This window comes from Botryllus schlosseri, chromosome 3, assembly GCF_051294905.1.
Source record: "Botryllus schlosseri isolate E-star chromosome 3, Bs_hap1, whole genome shotgun sequence".
Classification (NCBI taxonomy): domain Eukaryota; kingdom Metazoa; phylum Chordata; class Ascidiacea; order Stolidobranchia; family Styelidae; genus Botryllus; species Botryllus schlosseri.
Genome location: NC_137238.1, coordinates 37,859,380 through 37,878,245, shown reverse-complemented (window position 1 = coordinate 37,878,245; position 18,866 = coordinate 37,859,380). Strand labels below are relative to the sequence as shown.

General features: G+C 40.2%; 6 protein-coding genes across 6 annotated transcripts in view; 3 read left to right on the top strand and 3 right to left on the bottom strand.

The window, feature by feature from the left end:
* Positions 1 to 17,478, top strand: part of LOC145435211 (cytochrome c oxidase assembly protein SCO2-like) — an 85,336-nt gene extending 67,858 nt beyond the window's left edge. Inside the window, exon 2 of the mRNA XM_080312544.1 lies at positions 16,541 to 17,478. Within this exon, the coding sequence (XP_080168670.1) occupies positions 16,548 to 17,426 (879 nt within the window). The 5' untranslated portion in view covers positions 16,541 to 16,547 and the 3' untranslated portion in view covers positions 17,427 to 17,478. The remainder of the gene's footprint in view (positions 1 to 16,540) is intronic.
* LOC145435243 (E3 ubiquitin-protein ligase PPP1R11-like) overlaps positions 1 to 18,866 on the bottom strand; it is a 128,753-nt gene that overhangs the window by 12,924 nt on the left and 96,963 nt on the right. The window lies entirely within an intron of this gene.
* LOC145435221 (multivesicular body subunit 12B-like) lies at positions 396 to 5,862 on the top strand. The gene is made up of 6 exons (XM_080312558.1): positions 396 to 1,486; positions 2,664 to 2,768; positions 2,828 to 2,884; positions 4,064 to 4,227; positions 4,862 to 5,028; positions 5,560 to 5,862. The coding sequence occupies exons 1-6, from the start codon at positions 1,412 to 1,414 to the stop codon at positions 5,721 to 5,723; spliced, it is 732 nt and encodes a 243-aa protein (XP_080168684.1). The 5' UTR covers positions 396 to 1,411; the 3' UTR covers positions 5,724 to 5,862.
* On the bottom strand, positions 6,817 to 7,832 carry LOC145435213 (cell growth-regulating nucleolar protein-like). Its single transcript, XM_080312546.1, has one exon. The coding sequence runs from the start codon at positions 7,828 to 7,830 to the stop codon at positions 6,952 to 6,954; it is 879 nt and encodes a 292-aa protein (XP_080168672.1). The 5' UTR covers positions 7,831 to 7,832; the 3' UTR covers positions 6,817 to 6,951.
* Positions 7,855 to 8,966, bottom strand: LOC145435246 (small nuclear ribonucleoprotein F). The gene has a single exon (XM_080312587.1). It carries the CDS (start codon positions 8,851 to 8,853, stop codon positions 8,590 to 8,592), a length of 264 nt encoding a protein of 87 aa, XP_080168713.1. The 5' UTR covers positions 8,854 to 8,966; the 3' UTR covers positions 7,855 to 8,589.
* LOC145435173 (valine--tRNA ligase-like) lies at positions 11,195 to 16,535 on the top strand. The gene has a single exon (XM_080312475.1). The coding sequence runs from the start codon at positions 11,249 to 11,251 to the stop codon at positions 15,041 to 15,043; it is 3,795 nt and encodes a 1,264-aa protein (XP_080168601.1). The 5' UTR covers positions 11,195 to 11,248; the 3' UTR covers positions 15,044 to 16,535.

Genomic DNA, 18,866 nt, shown 5'->3' with positions numbered 1-18,866 from the left:
GTGAGATATAATTCTTTCGAGTACCGAAGTATTACACTCTTTGACAGTAAGAGTTAATTTAGCAACGAGAATTACAGTTTGGATACTATTTTCTCCTTGAAATGCTGCAAAATTCAATTCGTCTTATCGCAGCATACTCTCATGTAGCCCAAAGCTACACACGTTAGTGGGAATGACGTTTCTGTGTAGTCGTAATACTCGACTGGAAGCCTAATGCACTATTCACATCCGTGTAGCTGTCTGTTTCTTTTGATGTTTCATAGAGATGTCAGTATTGTTAGTTACGCGCTTTCTAAATATGGAGTCTGTCGTAAGTTCTATGATCCTGGCAAAAATGCGTAATTAGACTAGGGCTGGGAAAAATGAATCGAATCCTACTGGGTTGTAACCAATCTCACTTTTATAGTTGTGACTCGGGTCAAGTTGAGTCATTTTCATATCACCATCGAGTCAAATCCAAGTCCTAGTGTTTGGACTCGAGTCCGTGTCATTATGTTTGTTGTTCAGTGGTACTGTTCAAAAAATAATTCTTCAAATTTCACCAGCTACGTGATCAAATTATTATGTTGGCTAAAAAAACGCTGCATACCAAATTATTGCAGTAGAAAAATTTGGATTTGAATAAAATAGTATTCACGGTGGCTAACTCTTTCGTTATTTATTATAAAATCATAGAATTAGAAACTTTTCTACTGCAAAAACTTTGCTTCTAGTGGTCGAAATTGAGCCGAATTTGGTGTGCAGCGATTTTTTTAGCCAACCTAACAATTTTATCACGTAGCCAGTGAAATCTGAAAAAAAAGCTTTTTTTTGAACAGCCCTTCTGCTCACTTTACAGTTCAACCCACTTGTTTGGACTCTGTTCGAGTGATATAGAATGGCTCACATTCATGATATCGTAATTTTTCTCAGTCCCAACAGTTTCTGGCCCCATTTTCAAGTATCAGGACCAATAGATGAGCTGCTACCAATCATGTGGTGACTTTACTATTCAAAGTTACGATGAAATGTCTATCTTGGCCTGTTGGCTGTCCTAGTCTAGAGTCACATGACTTGGTTCGAGTCCTGCACAATGTCTTGAGTACAAGTTGAGTCAATACAAAAATTCACAGATGTGACGTTTCCACTGACTTGCATGTAGCTTTGTTTTGTATGCTGTGTTATTAACGATCCGGGTTTACAGCATTCTACAGTTCAAAATAGTATTGAACCTATAATTCTTGTTGACACATTATTCTTAGTGGCAAGGATCGTATAATTTCAGTACTTGAAAAAAATTTTCTCCCACTATTCGACTCGAATCATTTTGCCCAGCCTTAGTTATGATGTAGCACTGTTGTTTCAAGTAGTAAGTTTTCGCCATTTTCTTATTTCATTCCTGGTCATTGCAGATTGATAGGCCATAGTTACTATGTCTGCCGGTGACCCGATCACTGGGCTGTGTATCGTGGACAAGAAAAGCAACTGCCCGCCTCATTACTTCGTGGTGAGTTGATCAAGTGAACATGTTTCAGCTAGTCTGACATTTCAGACAAGGACACCAGAGCTTTATACAATTGAATAGTAATATATTGATATTGAAATGAACCCGCAAATTTTCGGCCGGCACTCATCAGAGATAATTATCACTAGGGCAAGTTTTTGCAACTTTTTTACAGCTTCCCAAATACCCAGAAGTTAAGTAGTTTGATGTTTTAAGCTGTTTGAATGAATCTTATTGCAACTTTTGTCCATTTTATTTCATGCAACTTTTTTCGATTTTTCATGCAACTAACTTTTAACTGAAAATATTTGGCCCTATATCTTGATAGATCGCTTCATTATTTCACTGTCGTTTAAATTTGAGGTCCTTTCTGATTTGATGTACATTCATTTGAATTGATAATTCTTGGATTATCCACCGATCAAGGATAATCCCAGAATTATCAAAGAAAAACTGAAATAATTCCGCTTCTACGGCTTGGAATTGAGTCAAATTTGTTTTGCATAGTTTTTGAAGACAGCGCAACAATTTCATGGGGTTGGCAGAAAAATTTGAATAAATTTTTTTTTCGCATTTTTGGGCAAATTCAAAATGTTAAAACTGTACGAAACCCGCGAATATTTGTTGGACTGAATTCAAATTTGGTGTGCGTCGTAATTTAAGGCAACCTAACGATTTAATCACGTAGCCAGCAAGATTCAGGAAAAAAGGTTATTTTTGAACAGCCCCATTTTCCATAAATGCAAGTTTTTACTGCAACTTTTGTGATAAATAAATGCAACTTTCCACGGATTTGCCTGCAACACCGTATCACCAAAGTTGACACCCTGTCAACCTGTGGACGCAAAGTTATTGGAGTAAAAAATTCTGAACTGTTTGAAATAATTTGAAACAAATTCAAATTTTACTGACGACTGTGTTGTCTCAAAAACAATGCATAACAAATTTGAATTAATTCCAACCCTTGAAGTAAAGTTATGGAGTAAAAAAATTATGGATTTGCGAAAATAGTATTTACGGTGGAAAATCCTATCATTTAGCTACGATACTCCATTAACTTCAAATGCTAACCTAACAATTTTATCAACTAGCCAGTAAAATTTGTAAAAAAATGAGTTGTTATTCATCAAGTCGGGCTATGAGGAAACAATATTTAACCCGCAAATTTTTGAATTCTCAGCTGGAAAGAACTTCCGAGGGTGAAGAGGCAGATTTATGGAAAGACGGTTTCTTCAAAAAGACCACGAGATACATTTGTTACACAAAAAGCATCACAACTACTCAAGTTGGTTGAAATGGAATTTGTTTTTGCTTCAGCCTTGAAACTGTTTTTTTGTCGTTTAGTGGAATCATGTTCTCACCGACCTGGTTCTGGTCGGAGCAAAAGATGCCGTGCCCCAGGTCAGTCTAGTTTGGACGCTTTTAGGCCCCTCTCTGCCCTTGCATTGGTGATCAGTAGGGCGATTTTGTCAAGTTCGTAGCGTTAGGTCAAAAAATAGTCAATTTTTTTTGCAACCAGCATTTCGCTTGTGTCGTGGATGTTGGCACTGTCGGTAAACTTATCATTTGACATTTCACAGCCTGTAGCCTACTTTGCAAGCCTACTGTTGAAGACGGCCCATTGTCTGCTCATCATAAACGTCAAATGAAACAGATAGGTTGACATGTTGTTATGCTCAACATACCGCGATATCCTAACTGAAGCAACACTGTGTGCGCATTGGTTCTTATATCAAGAAATGCATGATAAAAAATTGTGATGTAGACATTGTCGGAATGAAGCTACACGGTTTGTCGCCAGCAGTGTACGCACAACTTAGTGTTGTAAGCCAACAACTGCTGCTGTTAAACGCTCTTTCTCCATTCTTGGCAAGCTACTTAGTAAGGACAGACACTTTCTACCTGAGAATGTAGGAAAGTATCTTTCGTTGTAATACAACATATTTTGATTATTTCTACCATAATGCGTGATGTAACTACTGGGATTCTTCATAGGTCCATATTTTGTTAAAATAAAGTTTTTCATGTAAAAGTTTGTAGGTTTTCAAGTCAAAAAAGTTTTTTTGAGGCCAAATTACTTCGTAAGGGCAGACAGTTCCTACTAGAAATGAGGATAAGTAGTACAATTCTACCATTATGTGGGAAAACACCTAATTTACATACACGATGGCAAAATTTAGTCAAAATTTAGTATTTCAAAGTAAAAATGCTCCCCATTTCAAACTTGCACTGATTTTCATGTGGATTTTCATCCAGTTCCGATAGAATAAATTCTAATGAGTTGCTTTGGAATTTTTACCTTGTTGTGTTTTAGTTAGTTGCGGATTTTTAAAGGTCGTTAGTTCTATATGCACATTCTGTGGAAGTCTGTTCAGTGTTCATTATTTTCCTTGTATACAATCTAGTCTAGAATAATTCTAATCCATATTCATAAACATAATATTTATAATTGGATCTACTATTCCTAATCTGTAATCTGAAATCCAGAGTTTGGTGTCGCTGGCTAGTTCTGTTACGTTGTCAATGTTTCATTACGTTAGGTTCTTTATACAAAATAAAACACAGGAGTTTCTGATTTAGGGCTACACCGCCATCCGTGAGACACTCGACACAAAGGAACAGGCTCTGCGAAAGCACACGCTGTGTTACCGACTTCTGCCCAAAACTACGACGTCAAGCGCAATCTGCGACATCCAGCTCATGCGTACTGACCGCTACAAATCTGAACAGCTGACGTTTGTCGGGTATTGAGAGTCAATGCAGAAAACTAAAATAATAACAGTTTTCCAAATTAGATTAAAAAACTAAATTCATTTCATATCAATTCAAAGTCCCTCCAGTTTTCATTTTCATAAGTAGAAAGTTGTTTTTGGTTAAGCTAGCTTCACATTTATGAGTGAAATTGCGATGATAACTGAGTGAGATAGCCGTTGGAGCAACAGATGAGTGTGTTTTTGAAATTTTTCGTCCTGAAAATTGTACTAATACCTGTAATGGAGTAGAAAGTTAAGGCGTTACTTATACTCGAATAGAATTTACATTTCTCGAAAATCGCTGCTTCTTCTAATTGAGCAGAAATTTTTGGTGTTGCTTGTACCTGAGTAGAGGTATATGGCGTTATATGTATTCTAGTATAAATTTATTTTACTTGAACATGAGCAGTATGTGTTGAAATTGCTATTTCTACTTTTAATCTAGTTGAAAATTGAAATGACCACCTCTTGTCTAATCCTGCCATTATTTTAATTATCATTTACAATCGTTGAATAGTATATTCATATTGAAATGAACCCGAACATGTTCGTTTGGCTGACACTCGTCAGCGGTAATCGTCAGCAACTATTATTTACAATTATTTTTATTTGTTTTAACGTAAAGCGATCTCAACGGACTCAACCTCGTCTACAAACTATCGCCGATCGCACAGCAAAGGAAAGTGTCACCCCCGAGCAGGACCGCCCCTCCCCCTCCTGCCGTCGTGAGGGAGGTTACCCCGTTGTCGGCCCCGCCACCAGCACAACAGGCCAACGTACCCGCGACTAACGGTGGGTCTTTATATACAACTTATTGAAATTGTTACTACAAAATGTATTTCAGTAGTCACAAGTCATTGTGTTGACTGCTCAGTTTCCAGTTAAAGTCTTGTAAACCCACTTTTTATAACTCTTTTCGGTGATATCGAATGGTTCGCATTTATATTATACGCCTTTTCCTCACTTTTAGCAGTTTCTGGTCGGATTTTCAAGTATCAGTACCAATAGACGAAATCCCAATAGTGTGGTTACTTTACTATTCTTCGAAATTACGATGAAATGTCGGTCCTGGCCATCTGAGTCTCGAGCCATATGACTTGGTTTGAGTCATGCACAATGACTCGTGTTCAAGTCGAATCAATACACAAATTGACTGTAGTCGAGTCATTTCCGTATTTTGAGAAAATGACTCGAGTCAAGTTGAGTCATCAGAAAATAGTGGCTCGAGTCGAGTCATTACAACCCTGTCAGATACTCGATTTTGTACAGCCTAAACCGCAACCCTGAATTTTTCGTCGGTTTACGATTCATTTCCGTTTTCAGCTATTTCCGGAATCGAGTTTAAGCTTCACGATCGATACGCGTCGCGCACCGGCGATTCGACCAATCAGGACGATCTCAACGTCGCGTTGAAGTCGAAATCCGAAATCGACAACTTATTCGCGTACGATTTCACTCTGGAACGAGAACTCTTGTCAACACGATGACTTGCGTTTTAAACTGACACATTTCATATCTTTTTACACAATATTTAACGGAAAATGGGTCGCCGGCCCGCATCTTTACTTCTGTATTGTATATAATTATCGAATACTATCTTGTGTGTAATAAAATCATTCATGACGATATTAGGTTATCAGTATCAAAGCACTTCCACTTGTTCCTAATACTTGGCATTGCCCCGCTGACTAGAGTGGTTTTGATTTTAGAATATTGGCTCTTCAAAGAATAGTAAAATTCCCGCATGATTGGGGTTTCGTGTATCAGTCCTGATACTAGGAAAATAGGGGCCAGAAACCGTTAGGACTGAGGAAAATCACTATATGATTGCGAGCCATTTTGTATCACTCGAGCAGAGTTTAAGAAAGTGGTTTGAACTGAAAACAAAACAGTGAACGTACTGATTTGGACTCAAGTCAAAACACTATGACACAGACTCGGCCCTCTCCTTGCTGACTTGACTCGGTGGTGAATTGAAAATGACTCGAGTCAAAACTACAAAAGTGAATTGAATTGGTTACTGCCCTGGGCAATATCGATTGTTTAGCATTCAAAACGAATGGTAATTTTCCTCACTTTTAACAGTTTCTGGTATTAGTGTAAGAATACCAGTAATGAAAGACAGAATACATATTATGTGGCCGTTGGAGTCGTGCGCAATGACTCGAGTCATTACAACCCTGGGTGTATATGCTTGTCAGTTTTTTTGAGTGAAATTGTCACAACGGGCCAAAGTGGCACCAGTATCGCATTGACTGAAGATATTTATGTAAACTGTGCCTATTCAAGACAGCTGCTTTGCTGGCCCTCATCTTTACTTGTATGATACGATCAGATACTACCTTGTGTATAATAAATTCATTTATGGCAATCATAGGTGACCTGTTTAGTAGCAAATTGATTCTAGCTTTTAAAGTTCTCACTAGGTTTTGTCTGCTTGCTCTAATTGATCGAGTTGTCATGCTTTTAGACTGCTACCACAGTTTTAGGTAGCTCTTATCTTCTCAAGGTATGGGGCCCTTGACCAAATCTACTTTCTAGAACTATCTCCCTGTACCTTTGACACAACCATCCACAAGATTTTGGACATGTCTTGGAAACTACTATTCGCACCCAAGTAGAAGTTATGACGTGAGTGAAACCCACTCAGTACACAGAAATTAAGTGGTGGAACCACTGAGGACAGGTGTGAAAGCGAAAATCATTCATTGCGACTTATTTTAATTTCTTCTTTTTTTTCTTTGGCGCATCGTCGATAACCGTTTTATCTTCAACCTCCGACACATTTTCCTGTAAGTCCTTTTTTCTCTTTTTTTTTGACTTCTTTTTCGGCACGGCTTCAGTCTCGCAATCATGTTCCAAATCGCTGGTGCGCGACTTCTCTTTTTTGTGTTTCTTCTTTTTCTTCAGTTTTTTAGCCTCTACGCCAGATTCCGAGTCCTCCAGAATATTAGAATCGGTCAAAATTTTGTCAGACTTTAATTTTTTCTTTGAAGATATACTATCATCATTATCTTCAAGCTTATTTTTGCGTTTTTTCTTCATTTTCTTGTCCGATTTACTACTTTTCGTGGGTTCAACTTCTAGATTGTTTAACGATTGATCGGCCGAGCCATTTTCTTCAACTACTGATGTATTTTTTGTGGCTGGCTCAACAGCAGGCTTGGAATTTGCAGACGATAAGGCTTCCCAAACCTCTTCACCCAGACTGTTGTCGTGAATCCATAAACTGTTTTTCACAAAATTGAGAAATTTGGCGCGCTTTCTCGGAATGTTGTCGTAGTTTTTCAAATTATCTATCAAGTCTCTGGCTCTTGTGCTTAAATTTTGCCCGGATGACATCACAGTCTCGACGTTCTGCAACCATTGTTGTTGTTTAACGTCGCCTTTATTGGCTTTGAACTCTGTTCCTTTGGCTGAATATTTTTCGTTCTCCGTCATACACGATGTGTGTTTTCGATAATCATCGCCGTAGAAATCAGTGTTGCAGTCAATGCAAGTCAAATATTCACATCCGTGACACGAGTAAAAATGATTATCAACTTTGTTCTTCTTCAAAGATTCACCGCACCCACTACACGTGTAAAATACCATTGCTGAGACGCATATAACAATCACCTAAGAATGATATTAAAAAAAACAATGTTACTGGGAAATCGTTCAATAACCAATATTAGTTTTACAACAGCGATCCAATCAAAATGATATTCATAAATTTCATCTTGATGTATCTATTTCGTCACATTCAATAACTGACAGCAGTTTCATTAGCATCTCGACCCCTACAGGAAATACTAAATTATTCTGCTCGAGTAGATGTGATTGTTGATACACAAGTTCTTTCCAATTCTCTATAAGTTACTGACAATGACAAGTAAAGCACTCGATAATATCAAGGTTAATTTCAATATCAATGTAACATTCGATTGTCAACTCAAGTAGCATCAATCTCTACAATTCTTGACTGGTTTGACCTGAACATTGATCAGTATCATTAACACCACAGTTCAACTCGGATGGAGAGTGAAATTATTAATAACTTCTGATACTATTACGTTCAATTGAATGGCACTTCTGTTGATTGGCGACATTGACAAAATAGATACACCCTTTTCATATCAAGTATATTGTATACATTAAAAATGCGGCGCTTTCTCGATTGAATCAAAGACTCCTGGTGTTATTGTTCAAATCACGAGATAATGCAAACAAAAATATCACAAATGTAAACAATTATCATCAATAACCAACGTGGAATATTGGACGTTTCCTAATGTCTCGTGACCTAAAACCACACGGCAATGAATCAGTTTGCTGTTCCCCAGTATCAATTTCAAAACAGAGTCAGTAAAATTATTCTTTCATCTCTCCTTCTTCGTCCTCCTCGTCCACACCTCTGACATACAGAACGTTATTGCAGCGAATCAATATCTCCCCGAGATGTCCCGACAAGGCGCCGTCGACATATTCTTCTGTGTTTGCGAGCAGCGCGTTCATGTATCCGTCAACCGAGACAAGGTAGCCTTTGTATTCCATACCCCACTTCAACTTCACGATGACTGGCTTTCCGGTCAAACTATTCAAGAAAGGCTTCGGGTTCATAGGCAAGGTAGTCATGATCCTTTTATGTTGTGCTCAACAACTTATCTGAAAATACACGAACAGTATTCTTTCGAAGCGACGAACAAGATTCGTTCGCGCGATCCTCATGAGTTTTCCTTGCTTTCGGTAATCGCTGTAGCGATATGGAGACTTGGTTTTTACCACTGAGCTATATAAGTATCGAAAACCCCTAAATATTTTTGGGTGGCTTCGTGGACCGCCTAATCTTGGCATTTGTGTGGGTAATGACTGAAAAAAAGTGTCTTCGTCGACTAAATATCGTATGGTCGGCATGAAAACACACCGTTCCATCAAGTATGCCGGACCACTACTGCGGATCGATATTTCGGCGCAAGTCGACCCAGCATGTCCAAAAATACAGTTTCTACCAAATGAATACTGGTCAGCGCTCGAGATTAGCGGACCACGATCTGATGATGTATCGACCTCACCGCCCGCCTCGTACCACCTCATTTTTGTCGCACGAGAGAGGCAGTTTTATTGAATAGAATTGCATTCAAAATACAATACATGTTGCATGCAGCGATACGATCCTAGGGACTGCCGTCTATTTATGTTACATTCTAATACTTTTCATTCAGTTTGTATGTCTCTTCTCTACATCATCTAGGTCCGGGTGGGTGTCTGATTTCAAGACTACTCGAATCATTTTGACACATCCCTGTCTTTTCCTTGTATCGCAATCTTGTGGTGGAAAATTACTAACTGAGCTGTATGGAACTGAAGTAAAACTGTAGTGATTGTAGCCAAAAAAGCTCAATGATTACCGATAAAAATGATTTCGCTAGTGATCTAAGCTGATCGCTTAAAATAAGACAAAATGAGGACACAAATAAAAAAAATATCGACAGTTTTGGTGTTACCATAGCCTTTATAAGACCATAGCTATTTACAACGTAGCTACGTTGTAAATTGCTATGATAAGACTATGGTTTTATAGCTCTAGTCCATTAGAACTAGTCAGCGCTGCCATGCCCGATTGTACCGCAATCTTGTCATTTTTCAAAATAGGAAATTAGCGAGTTAAGAATAAACTGTGCCATGTAAATCAGTTATCTTTTTTAACTGAATATTTTCAGATTAGGTACTAGTTCCATTGCGCATGTACCCAGTATCGCCGCAAGTTGTCGGTATAGCTGCATTCGTTTTCGTTGCAACATGGCATCTTCATTGGAGCGTGTGATTTCTCGCAGTTGATAAATTTGTATGCCGGATTATTGTCTCTACTTATAACATATCGCAGGCCTTTTGTACTTTCTAATGGCACCAAGTCATCCAAGTCAGATTCATTGTTTATAATCTTTTAAGGAATAGGCGCAGACGACGATATCCGAGATGTACGCACTTGCGACGAATAACTGCCGTACGGTACATCAAGAATGATGCAATTTCGGTAGTACTTGCGTAAGATTGTCTTGTAAAACAAGTCTGTAATTGCAGTTCAAAATTGCTTGTTTTTTTACGTGATGATGATGATGCAACAGTGTGCAAACCTTGATGCACATACCGGATGATGAAAGTCTGTTGATATCGTGTTTTGTTAAAAAGTGTCAAAAAATCATTGCAGACAAAGGTCCTATAAATTGCAGACGAGAAATCACTGAATTGCCATTCGTTTTATACATGTAAGTTAGATCAGATGTAACAGATGCAGTTGAGCTATACTACATTACCAGACCTTATTAGTATTTCTGCAAAAGGTGTTCAAAGTATGGTCAAGTAGATGTAGGAAAAGCGATGGAATCGGTGTCTTGTGCTCACACTATGTTTTATTTTTTCATTATATTTTATTAAATTACTTCACCTTAAATAATCATCGTGGCTCACCTGATATATCAGGCAAAACAGCCAGCGATTCCAGTCAAAGTATGAAAAAAGTAAGCAAAGTGTGCTAGGCCAAGTTTCGCCTGAGAAACTGAAACTATTGTCCACAACAGGATGTACCGTTGTCTGGAATTCTAACATTTGACTATTCATATAGTGCAACTCGGCAAACCTATACTTGGAAACTTCGAAAAGTGGAAGTACTAGTGACAATCTGGCAAAACTAGTGTGATATTTGTAATCAGCAACATTGAAAACCCAAAAGACTCGTATAGATGTTCTGCCAATTTTATTTTTGAATTTTGTTGATCAAACTTATTGTTTTTTGTTATTGTGTTGTACATCAAATATAGAAAGTTACAGTTCAGCAGATATCCAACTGCGTTTCGTGAAAATAGTTTCGGCATACCAATTTAATTTCTAGTAAAATCAGTTGATATGTATTTATGTACGCCTATACTTATCTTATGTATGTATTCATGTATTTAGATGTACTTATATTGTTGGTTGTGCACTAATTCATGACACAATTTCTTACAGTGTCTAACCAAAATTAGACTGCAAAATGCATCATATCTTATACCTCCCGAAAAACAGCGAGAATTACTCGTGCATCAAGATTCTCGCCACCAAAAGCTTCAGCGAAAAGTATGTTACAACAAACCTGAAAGATTCGACCCGGAAGCCACGTTTGGAAATGGGCCAAATGTCTTTGACCGAGCCCAACGCTATTTGTCGAATGATAGGGACTGAAGATTTGTGGGGTGTCTCGATCTCGGATAAATCACAGATTTATCAATGGATGGAGTTTGCGGATTCGCGTTTAAATGTTAACGCAAGTGTGATCGTTTTTCCGATTCTGGGAGTTCGACCTCAAAATAAGCAAGAAATAATCCTGGCCCGGACCGAGCTAGACACAGCCCTTGGGTGTCTGGATAAGCATTTACGCAATCGTACCTTTCTATGCGGAAATCGCGTCACTTTCGGCGATATAGCGTGCGCTTCTGCGTTGTACTTACCGTTTAAAATGATTCTGGACCCTAAGTATCGGAAATCAATCGTAAATGTGACAAGATGGTTCACAACTGTCGTAAATCAACCGCAATTTCTCAAGGCTTTGAAGATGGATGAAATGAAATTATGCAAAGTAGCCCAAGTCTTCGACGGGAAGCGATATGCCGAGATACAGAAACAGCTGAAAGCAAAACCTGTCGAAAATCAAAATGTTGGTAACGGTGGCGACGCAAAACCCAAATCCGCGGCTCAGTTGAAAAAAGAAGCCAAAAAACGTGAAAAATTGGAGAAATTTGCGGCGAAAAAGGAGAAGGAACAGCAAAAGAAGGCCCAACCTCAAAAGAAAGTGGAAAAAACTGAAAAGCCGAAAGCGGTTCAAATACTGTACGAAAAAGACACGAAACCGGGAGAAAAGAAGGATGTTTCTGGAGAAATCCCAGACAGCTACAGTCCGAAATACGTGGAAGCTGCTTGGTATCAGTGGTGGCAAAAAATGGGTTTTTTCAAACCGGAATACGGCAAGAAAAATGTCTACGACGAAAACCCAAAAGGCACATTTGTAATGTGCCTACCGCCCCCCAATGTCACAGGAAAATTGCATTTAGGCCACGCGCTAACTAACACAGTGGAAGACGTTCTAACAAGATGGCACCGTATGAAAGGAGAGACAACTTTATGGAACCCAGGCTGTGATCACGCGGGTATCGCGACTCAAGTCGTAGTAGAGAAACGGCTAAAGCGAGAACTTGGAATATCGCGTCACGATATCGGACGGGACGATTTTGTGAAAGAAGTCTGGAAATGGAAAGAAGAGAATGGGTCACGCATTGACAAACAGCTACGCAGCACCGGGTCCTCGTTAGATTGGGACAGGGCGTTTTTTACTATGGATGAAAAACTGACCAGGGCCGTCAAAGAAGTATTTGTTCGGTTACACGAGCAAGGGATGATTTTTCGGAGCAAGCGACTCATCAACTGGTCTTGTACTCTCAAGTCTGCGATTTCAGATATAGAAGTCGATAAACGTGATTTACCGGGTAGGACACTTTTAAGTGTCCCGGGGTATGATCAAAAAATTGAGTTTGGGGTTTTGGTGTCGTTCGCGTATCCAATTGTTGATGGAAATGATGGCGATGAAATAATCGTGGCTACGACAAGGCTTGAAACAATGCTCGGTGATACAGCCGTAGCTGTGCACCCTGAAGATCCCAAGTACCAAAAATTTCATGGAAAATTCGTAAAACACCCGTTTTGCGACAGAAAAATCCCGATTATTGTTGATAAAATGGTGGAGCGCGATTTCGGAACTGGTGCGGTTAAAATCACCCCGTCCCACGACCCTAATGATTACGAATGCGGGTTGAGACACAAGCTCCCATTTTTGACCATCATCAGCGATACAGGAGATATTATCAATTCAGGCACTAAATTTGACGGAATGAAGCGATTTAACGCACGGTACGTCGTATTGGACGCTCTCAAAGAATTAGGGTTGTACAGGGGCACTGCGGATAACCCCATGGTAGTCCCAGTGTGTAGCAGGTCAAAAGACATCATCGAACCTTTAATCAAAGCTCAATGGTTCATGGACTGCAAGGAACCGGCCAGGCGCGCGGTAGAGTCGGTGAAACGCGGGGAATTGAAATTAATTCCGCACGCCCACGAGAAGACCTGGTACATGTGGTTGGAGAATATTCGGGACTGGTGCATTTCCAGGCAGCTCTGGTGGGGCCATCGCATACCCGCGTATTTTGCTACTGTAGACGATCCTAAAGTTGATAAAGGAGAAAAAACGGATGGAAATTACTGGTTTTCTGGACGCGACGAGAATGAAGCCAGAGCGAAAGCAGCTAAAAAGTTTAACGTCGAGATTTCAAAAATTACTTTAGAGCAAGATGAAGATGTGCTCGATACGTGGTTCTCGTCCGGTCTTCTGCCGTTTTCGATTTTTGGCTGGCCCGATAAAACCCCGGACCTCGAGCGATTCTTTCCGGGGACCCTCCTCGAAACGGGGCACGATATCATCTTCTTCTGGGTCGCTCGGATGGTCATGTTTTCGCTGCAAATGACAGATAAACTACCCTTCACCGAGGTGTATTTTCACGCTATGGTGCGTGACGCGCACGGTCGCAAAATGAGTAAGAGCCTCGGCAATGTAATCGACCCTACTGACGTCATTAACGGGACGACTTTGGAACAACTCCACAAAAGTCTGGAAAACGGAAATTTAGACCCTCGCGAAATCGAGAAGGCGAAAGCGGGCCAAAAAGCGGATTACCCCAACGGAATCCCCGAATGTGGCAGTGACGCTTTGAGATTTGCTCTGTGCGCTTACACTTGCCAAGGAAGGAACATCAACTTGGATGTAAACAGGATCTTAGGATACCGCCATTTTTGCAACAAGCTATGGAACGCCGTGAAATTCGCGACAAAATCGCTCGGACAGAATTTCCAACCGTGGATAAAATTCGATATTACGAAAATCGACAATGCCGTAGATCTCTGGATTTTAAACAAGCTGTCTTGTGCCGTTAAAACTTGCGAAAACGGGCTGAAAAGCTACCAGTTTCCCGAAGTGACGACGGCCGTGTACAACTTCTGGCTGTACGAGTTGTGCGATGTGTATTTGGAATGCCTCAAGCCAGTGTTTTTTGGGACCGACGCGCTTGCGATCGAGACCTCTAAAAATACGCTGTACACGTGTCTCGAAACTGCGTTGAGGCTCACTTCTCCTCTCATGCCGTACATTTCCGAAGAGCTTTGGCAACGTCTGCCTAGAAGAGGGGGTGATGACGAGCCGCCTAGCGTGATGGTGGCGGATTGGCCGGCCACGGAAGACCACGATTGGGTTGACGATGAGATTGACTCGAATATGGAATTTGTTTCTAACGTTGTAAAAGTCGCGCGGTCTTTGAGAGCCGATTACAACCTCACAAAGACAAAAGTGGATTTGTACGTGCGTTGTTCCGACGACGCGTCCGCGTCTGCCGTTGACAAATTTTCAGAAGCTATCAAAACCTTGTCTTATTCTTCTAAAGTCGAAATTCTGAAGAAGCGCGAACAACCTCCTGTCGGTTGCGCAGTCGCTATCGTAAACGACAAATGCGACGTGAACCTGATGCTGAAAGGTGTCATCGATTTGGAAAAAGAAATAGCAAAGCTGCAGAAAAAGCGCGCCGAAAACGACAAGAAAATCTGTGCATTGGAAGCAAAAATGGCAAAGCCGGAATACAAGAGCAAAGTGCCGGAAAGCGTTCAGAAAGCGGACGCGGAAAAGCTGCAACAGTCGAGGTGCGAAAGCGAAAAAATGTTGGAGGCGGGAAAGAATTTCGCAACCATGCTGTGATGATTTTGGTCGGTTTTTAGGAAAAGCAAATGTGCTGTTGGTCGATGACTCTTGGTTAGAAATAGGCTTATCATGTTTTGATCAGATATCTGCTCCGTTATTGCGATCAGAATTGGGGCCGGGCATAATCGGGTGTTGATTAATTCAATTCTCAATCGAGTATAAGGCGTCGAGTCAAGTATCACGCATGATGATGTCATAACAGTGTGGAAAGTGCTTGTGTGACTTGTGGACTTTGTGATTGTGAAGCCTACAGCTGTTCAGTGACTCTATCTTTGAAATAGGACTAGCTTATCACGTTTAGATCATATCACTGCTTCGTTATTGTGTTTACAGTTACTGCCATGCAAATTGAGTACCCGAGTAATTATGATTCTGAATCGAGTGTTCAAGTAGGATTGCGGATGGTTTGAAAAGTTCAAATATGTTAGGGTTACTATACGTCCTCTTTTAGGACTTTTTTGAAAGTGTCCTCGAAGGAGCCCTTTTGTCGTCTTTTTTGAGAATTTTGGTCAAATTTACGGCGAAATTCGACTGAGATGCTGTAAATCAGCACCGAAGTAACGCTCCGGTGGGCATTTCGGGAGCTGAGCCGGAATGTTGACCTTCTTTAAAAAAAAATTTCAGTCAGCCACCTTATAATGTGAAGGAAAGAACTGTATTTTGGGCGCTGAGCGAGAAAGTTGATTTTTTTTTAGTTAATGGGAAAAATTTAGCATTTTATCAAGATTTTCCCCCGGATTTGCAACTTTTAAAATTTTGAAAAGTGTCCTCGTCAGATCTCCAAAACATGGTAACCTCAAAATATGTAGGCTACCTTTCATGATGCCACAAAGAAAAGGGTTTCTTGGAGGTACAGAACTTTTACCAATAGTACATTGGTATTGAAATGAACTCTAACGTTTTTGGCTGACACTCGTCAGGGGTAATCGTCAGCAACTAGTAGGGAATTGTTAAGAACATTGTATATGAGCAATGGTATCACGAAATATGATGTAACCAGCACAAAATTTCGAATAAGAAAGCATTCAATGTACTATTTTTAGATGCTACCATAACTCCTTTTGTTGACGCAGCCTTGTCTGGTGTATTATGATAAAAGTCGACTTCAGGGCAAACAAATGAAAGTTGGTGTTTATTCGACCGTACCTATTTCACTTGGCTTTGTGACAAATGCACTGGTTGATCATGACTTCGCAGATATGTAGTTTTCAGTGACGTGTGTAGCTTTGTATTACATGTTCTGGATGCTATGATACACCAAATTAAGGCTTCCACTTTGAGATAAATTATCAAATCCAGAACCCATGTGGATGCTATTAAGAGCAGGGAAAAGTTGTTACTCACGACTCGACCAAGTTTCAATAGTTTCAATACTCGGTGGTGGTTGGTGTGTAGAAAAATATGCTTTTTCAGATTCAACTTTTGCGAGCGTTTTGTTCTCTCTCGTGTTGCTGCTAATGCGTTTAATTCATCATTTCTGTCTTGCAGATCTAGATAAATCATGTTATCTGTACTCAAGTTTGCCGCGCAATCGCCGCTGGTGCGTAATCGTGTTTCTCTGCGATGTTTTGGGATTTTTTCAGCATTTTCAAAAGCAAATCTTAATTTATCATCATCTCCCCATTCGATACGTATCGTTCAATACAATTTCTTCAAACCCCGGTTCCAAAGCTGCTGTAAACTTCACACCTCTGCCACTTCAAGACAATCGGAAAAAGGCTCGAACCAAGATGAGTCTTTGAGTATGAACGCCAGGTTGAAGATCGTCGCTGTATTCTTAGCGACGTGGTGTGGCGTGTATTTCGCTGCGAAATATAGTCGCAGTAGGAAAGAATTGGAAGATCGTGATGCCGAAATGAAGCAAGTCGACATTGGCGCCAGCGATTATGAATTAATCGACCAAGACGGGCGGATTCGGACTAAAAAAGATTTTTTAGGACGCTGGTTTTTACTTTATTTCGGATTCACACATTGTCCCGATATCTGCCCTGAAGAACTCGACAAAATGGCGGACATTATCAAAACTATCGATTCTGATACCTCAGTGCCTGATTTATTACCAGTATTTGTGTCGGTTGACCCAGAACGCGACAGTCCTGCCGTCATTAAAAAATATGTATCCGAATTTCACCCCAATTTTGTGGGTCTGACCGGTACGAAGGACCAGGTCAAGCAAGCCGCGAAAGCGTTTCGGGTTTATTTCAGCGCCGGCCCGCGCGACGATGACAACGATTATATCATAGACCATTCCATTGTGATGTATCTCATGAGCCCGCAGGGAAACTTCGTGGATTATTACGGCTCTCGCGGCATACCGTCCGAGAGAATTGTAGAGAGTATAAAGCAGAATATGAGAAATTATAGGCGTTTACACGGGTAGATTTTGTATTTTATTTTTCTTTCGTACGACTGAAATAGATATTTTGAATCGATTGTTCATATATGACTTTGAAAAACTCTTTTAAGAATATGTGACGTCACATCGATGCGCAATAAGGTTGTTCAGAATTGACCGACTTTCAAAAAGTCTAGGTTTTCAGTCCGTTTTCCATGCCTTATACCTTAAAAATAGATTCTGGCTATTTTTTTTTTGTAATTCATCACCTGTGACATTGTGAGTTGTGTGGCGAGTTTCATTCAAGTTGACAAATTAACACATTGATTGAATATTCTCATGATTCTTATCACGCAATTAAAGTCAACCACTATTCCAGAGGTGTGAAAACACTGACATGGCGATCGCCAGAAAGTGTCAAATTGTTGGTTTTCGAATCACCGTCTGCGACGGTTCTGTCATTCGTTACTATTACTTAATAGGTATTATTCTTATTGTATCTCGCCCGTGAAATCCAGTTACGCGACAAACTAATTACGAAAATATTACCTTGTGAGCGATCGGTATGTGTGTAACATCAAATCATGAGAGAACGCCACTTCACCGCCACAGCCTATACCCGCAACGTTAGTTCACAACCACACAATCCACGACAGGTCATCACCGCAGCCTATACCGAAAGGTTGGTATCATCGTCGCGCTCATAAGAAACAATGGCACTATGCGACCGATGGGGGGTCCAAAAGGGTGGGGTCATCAACACGAGTTTCGCGGCACCATGCCACCGCACCCATAAGAACCCCAGACCTATTGATTTTAACGATGCTCCTTACCTAGATCTGTCATGAGCTTTTGCACGGTGTGTCTTGATTTTAGAATCGAACGCTGTACCAAGTCTCAAGGTTGACACTCGTTGATTATGGCAGTAATTCTGTTATCGAGGTTGAGTATGGTATAGAGATGTGCGCCGATCTGACACTATAGCCTACCTAACGCATTGCGGATTTCACGCAAAAGCCGGTGTGTCTGTGCTAACGTTAACTGTTCCATACTGAGATAGGTGATGAGACGATGATATTATGAAACAGTTAACTAACATTCTCGTTTTGCATTCAAATATTTACCTTTACTTTATATTCTCCGATGTCAATTTAACCGTGAAATTGTGGCCTTCAAGCCATTTGCTTACAACCCCCTGTCAAGCGCGAAAGCTATTTCGTTTTCGATGACGGCTAACAGCTGATGCTGATCACTTGATCAGCCTATTCCTCAGTAAATTTTATGCAAAATTGTGTGTTGGTCTGTTCCGAACAGGCTGTTCGTAATAATTTTGACAGTACCATACCGAGTAGCCTACCATACTAAGTTTACAGCTTTCATTCACGTATTTATTCGGTAATATATTTTCCAATGCCGATTTAGCAGCAGACTTCTAGACAGTTAGCCATTTGTGTTATGGCACAGTCTCCAGTTTCAAGGCCAAAA

What these genes read in the sequence shown, in the direction of transcription:
- LOC145435221 (XM_080312558.1), top strand. Translation starts at nt 1,412, where the DNA reads ATGTCTGCCGGTGACCCGATCACTGGGCTGTGTATCGTGGACAAGAAA. An exon ending in GAACAGCTGACGTTTGTCGG is followed by an intron (nt 4,228 to 4,861) that starts GTATTGAGAGTC and finishes TTTAACGTAAAG; the next exon opens with CGATCTCAACGGACTCAACC. An exon ending in CAACGTACCCGCGACTAACG is followed by an intron (nt 5,029 to 5,559) that starts GTGGGTCTTTAT and finishes TTCCGTTTTCAG; the next exon opens with CTATTTCCGGAATCGAGTTT.
- LOC145435213 (XM_080312546.1), bottom strand. Translation starts at nt 7,830, where the DNA reads ATGGTATTTTACACGTGTAGTGGGTGCGGTGAATCTTTGAAGAAGAAC.
- LOC145435246 (XM_080312587.1), bottom strand. Translation starts at nt 8,853, where the DNA reads ATGACTACCTTGCCTATGAACCCGAAGCCTTTCTTGAATAGTTTGACC.
- LOC145435173 (XM_080312475.1), top strand. Translation starts at nt 11,249, where the DNA reads ATGCATCATATCTTATACCTCCCGAAAAACAGCGAGAATTACTCGTGC.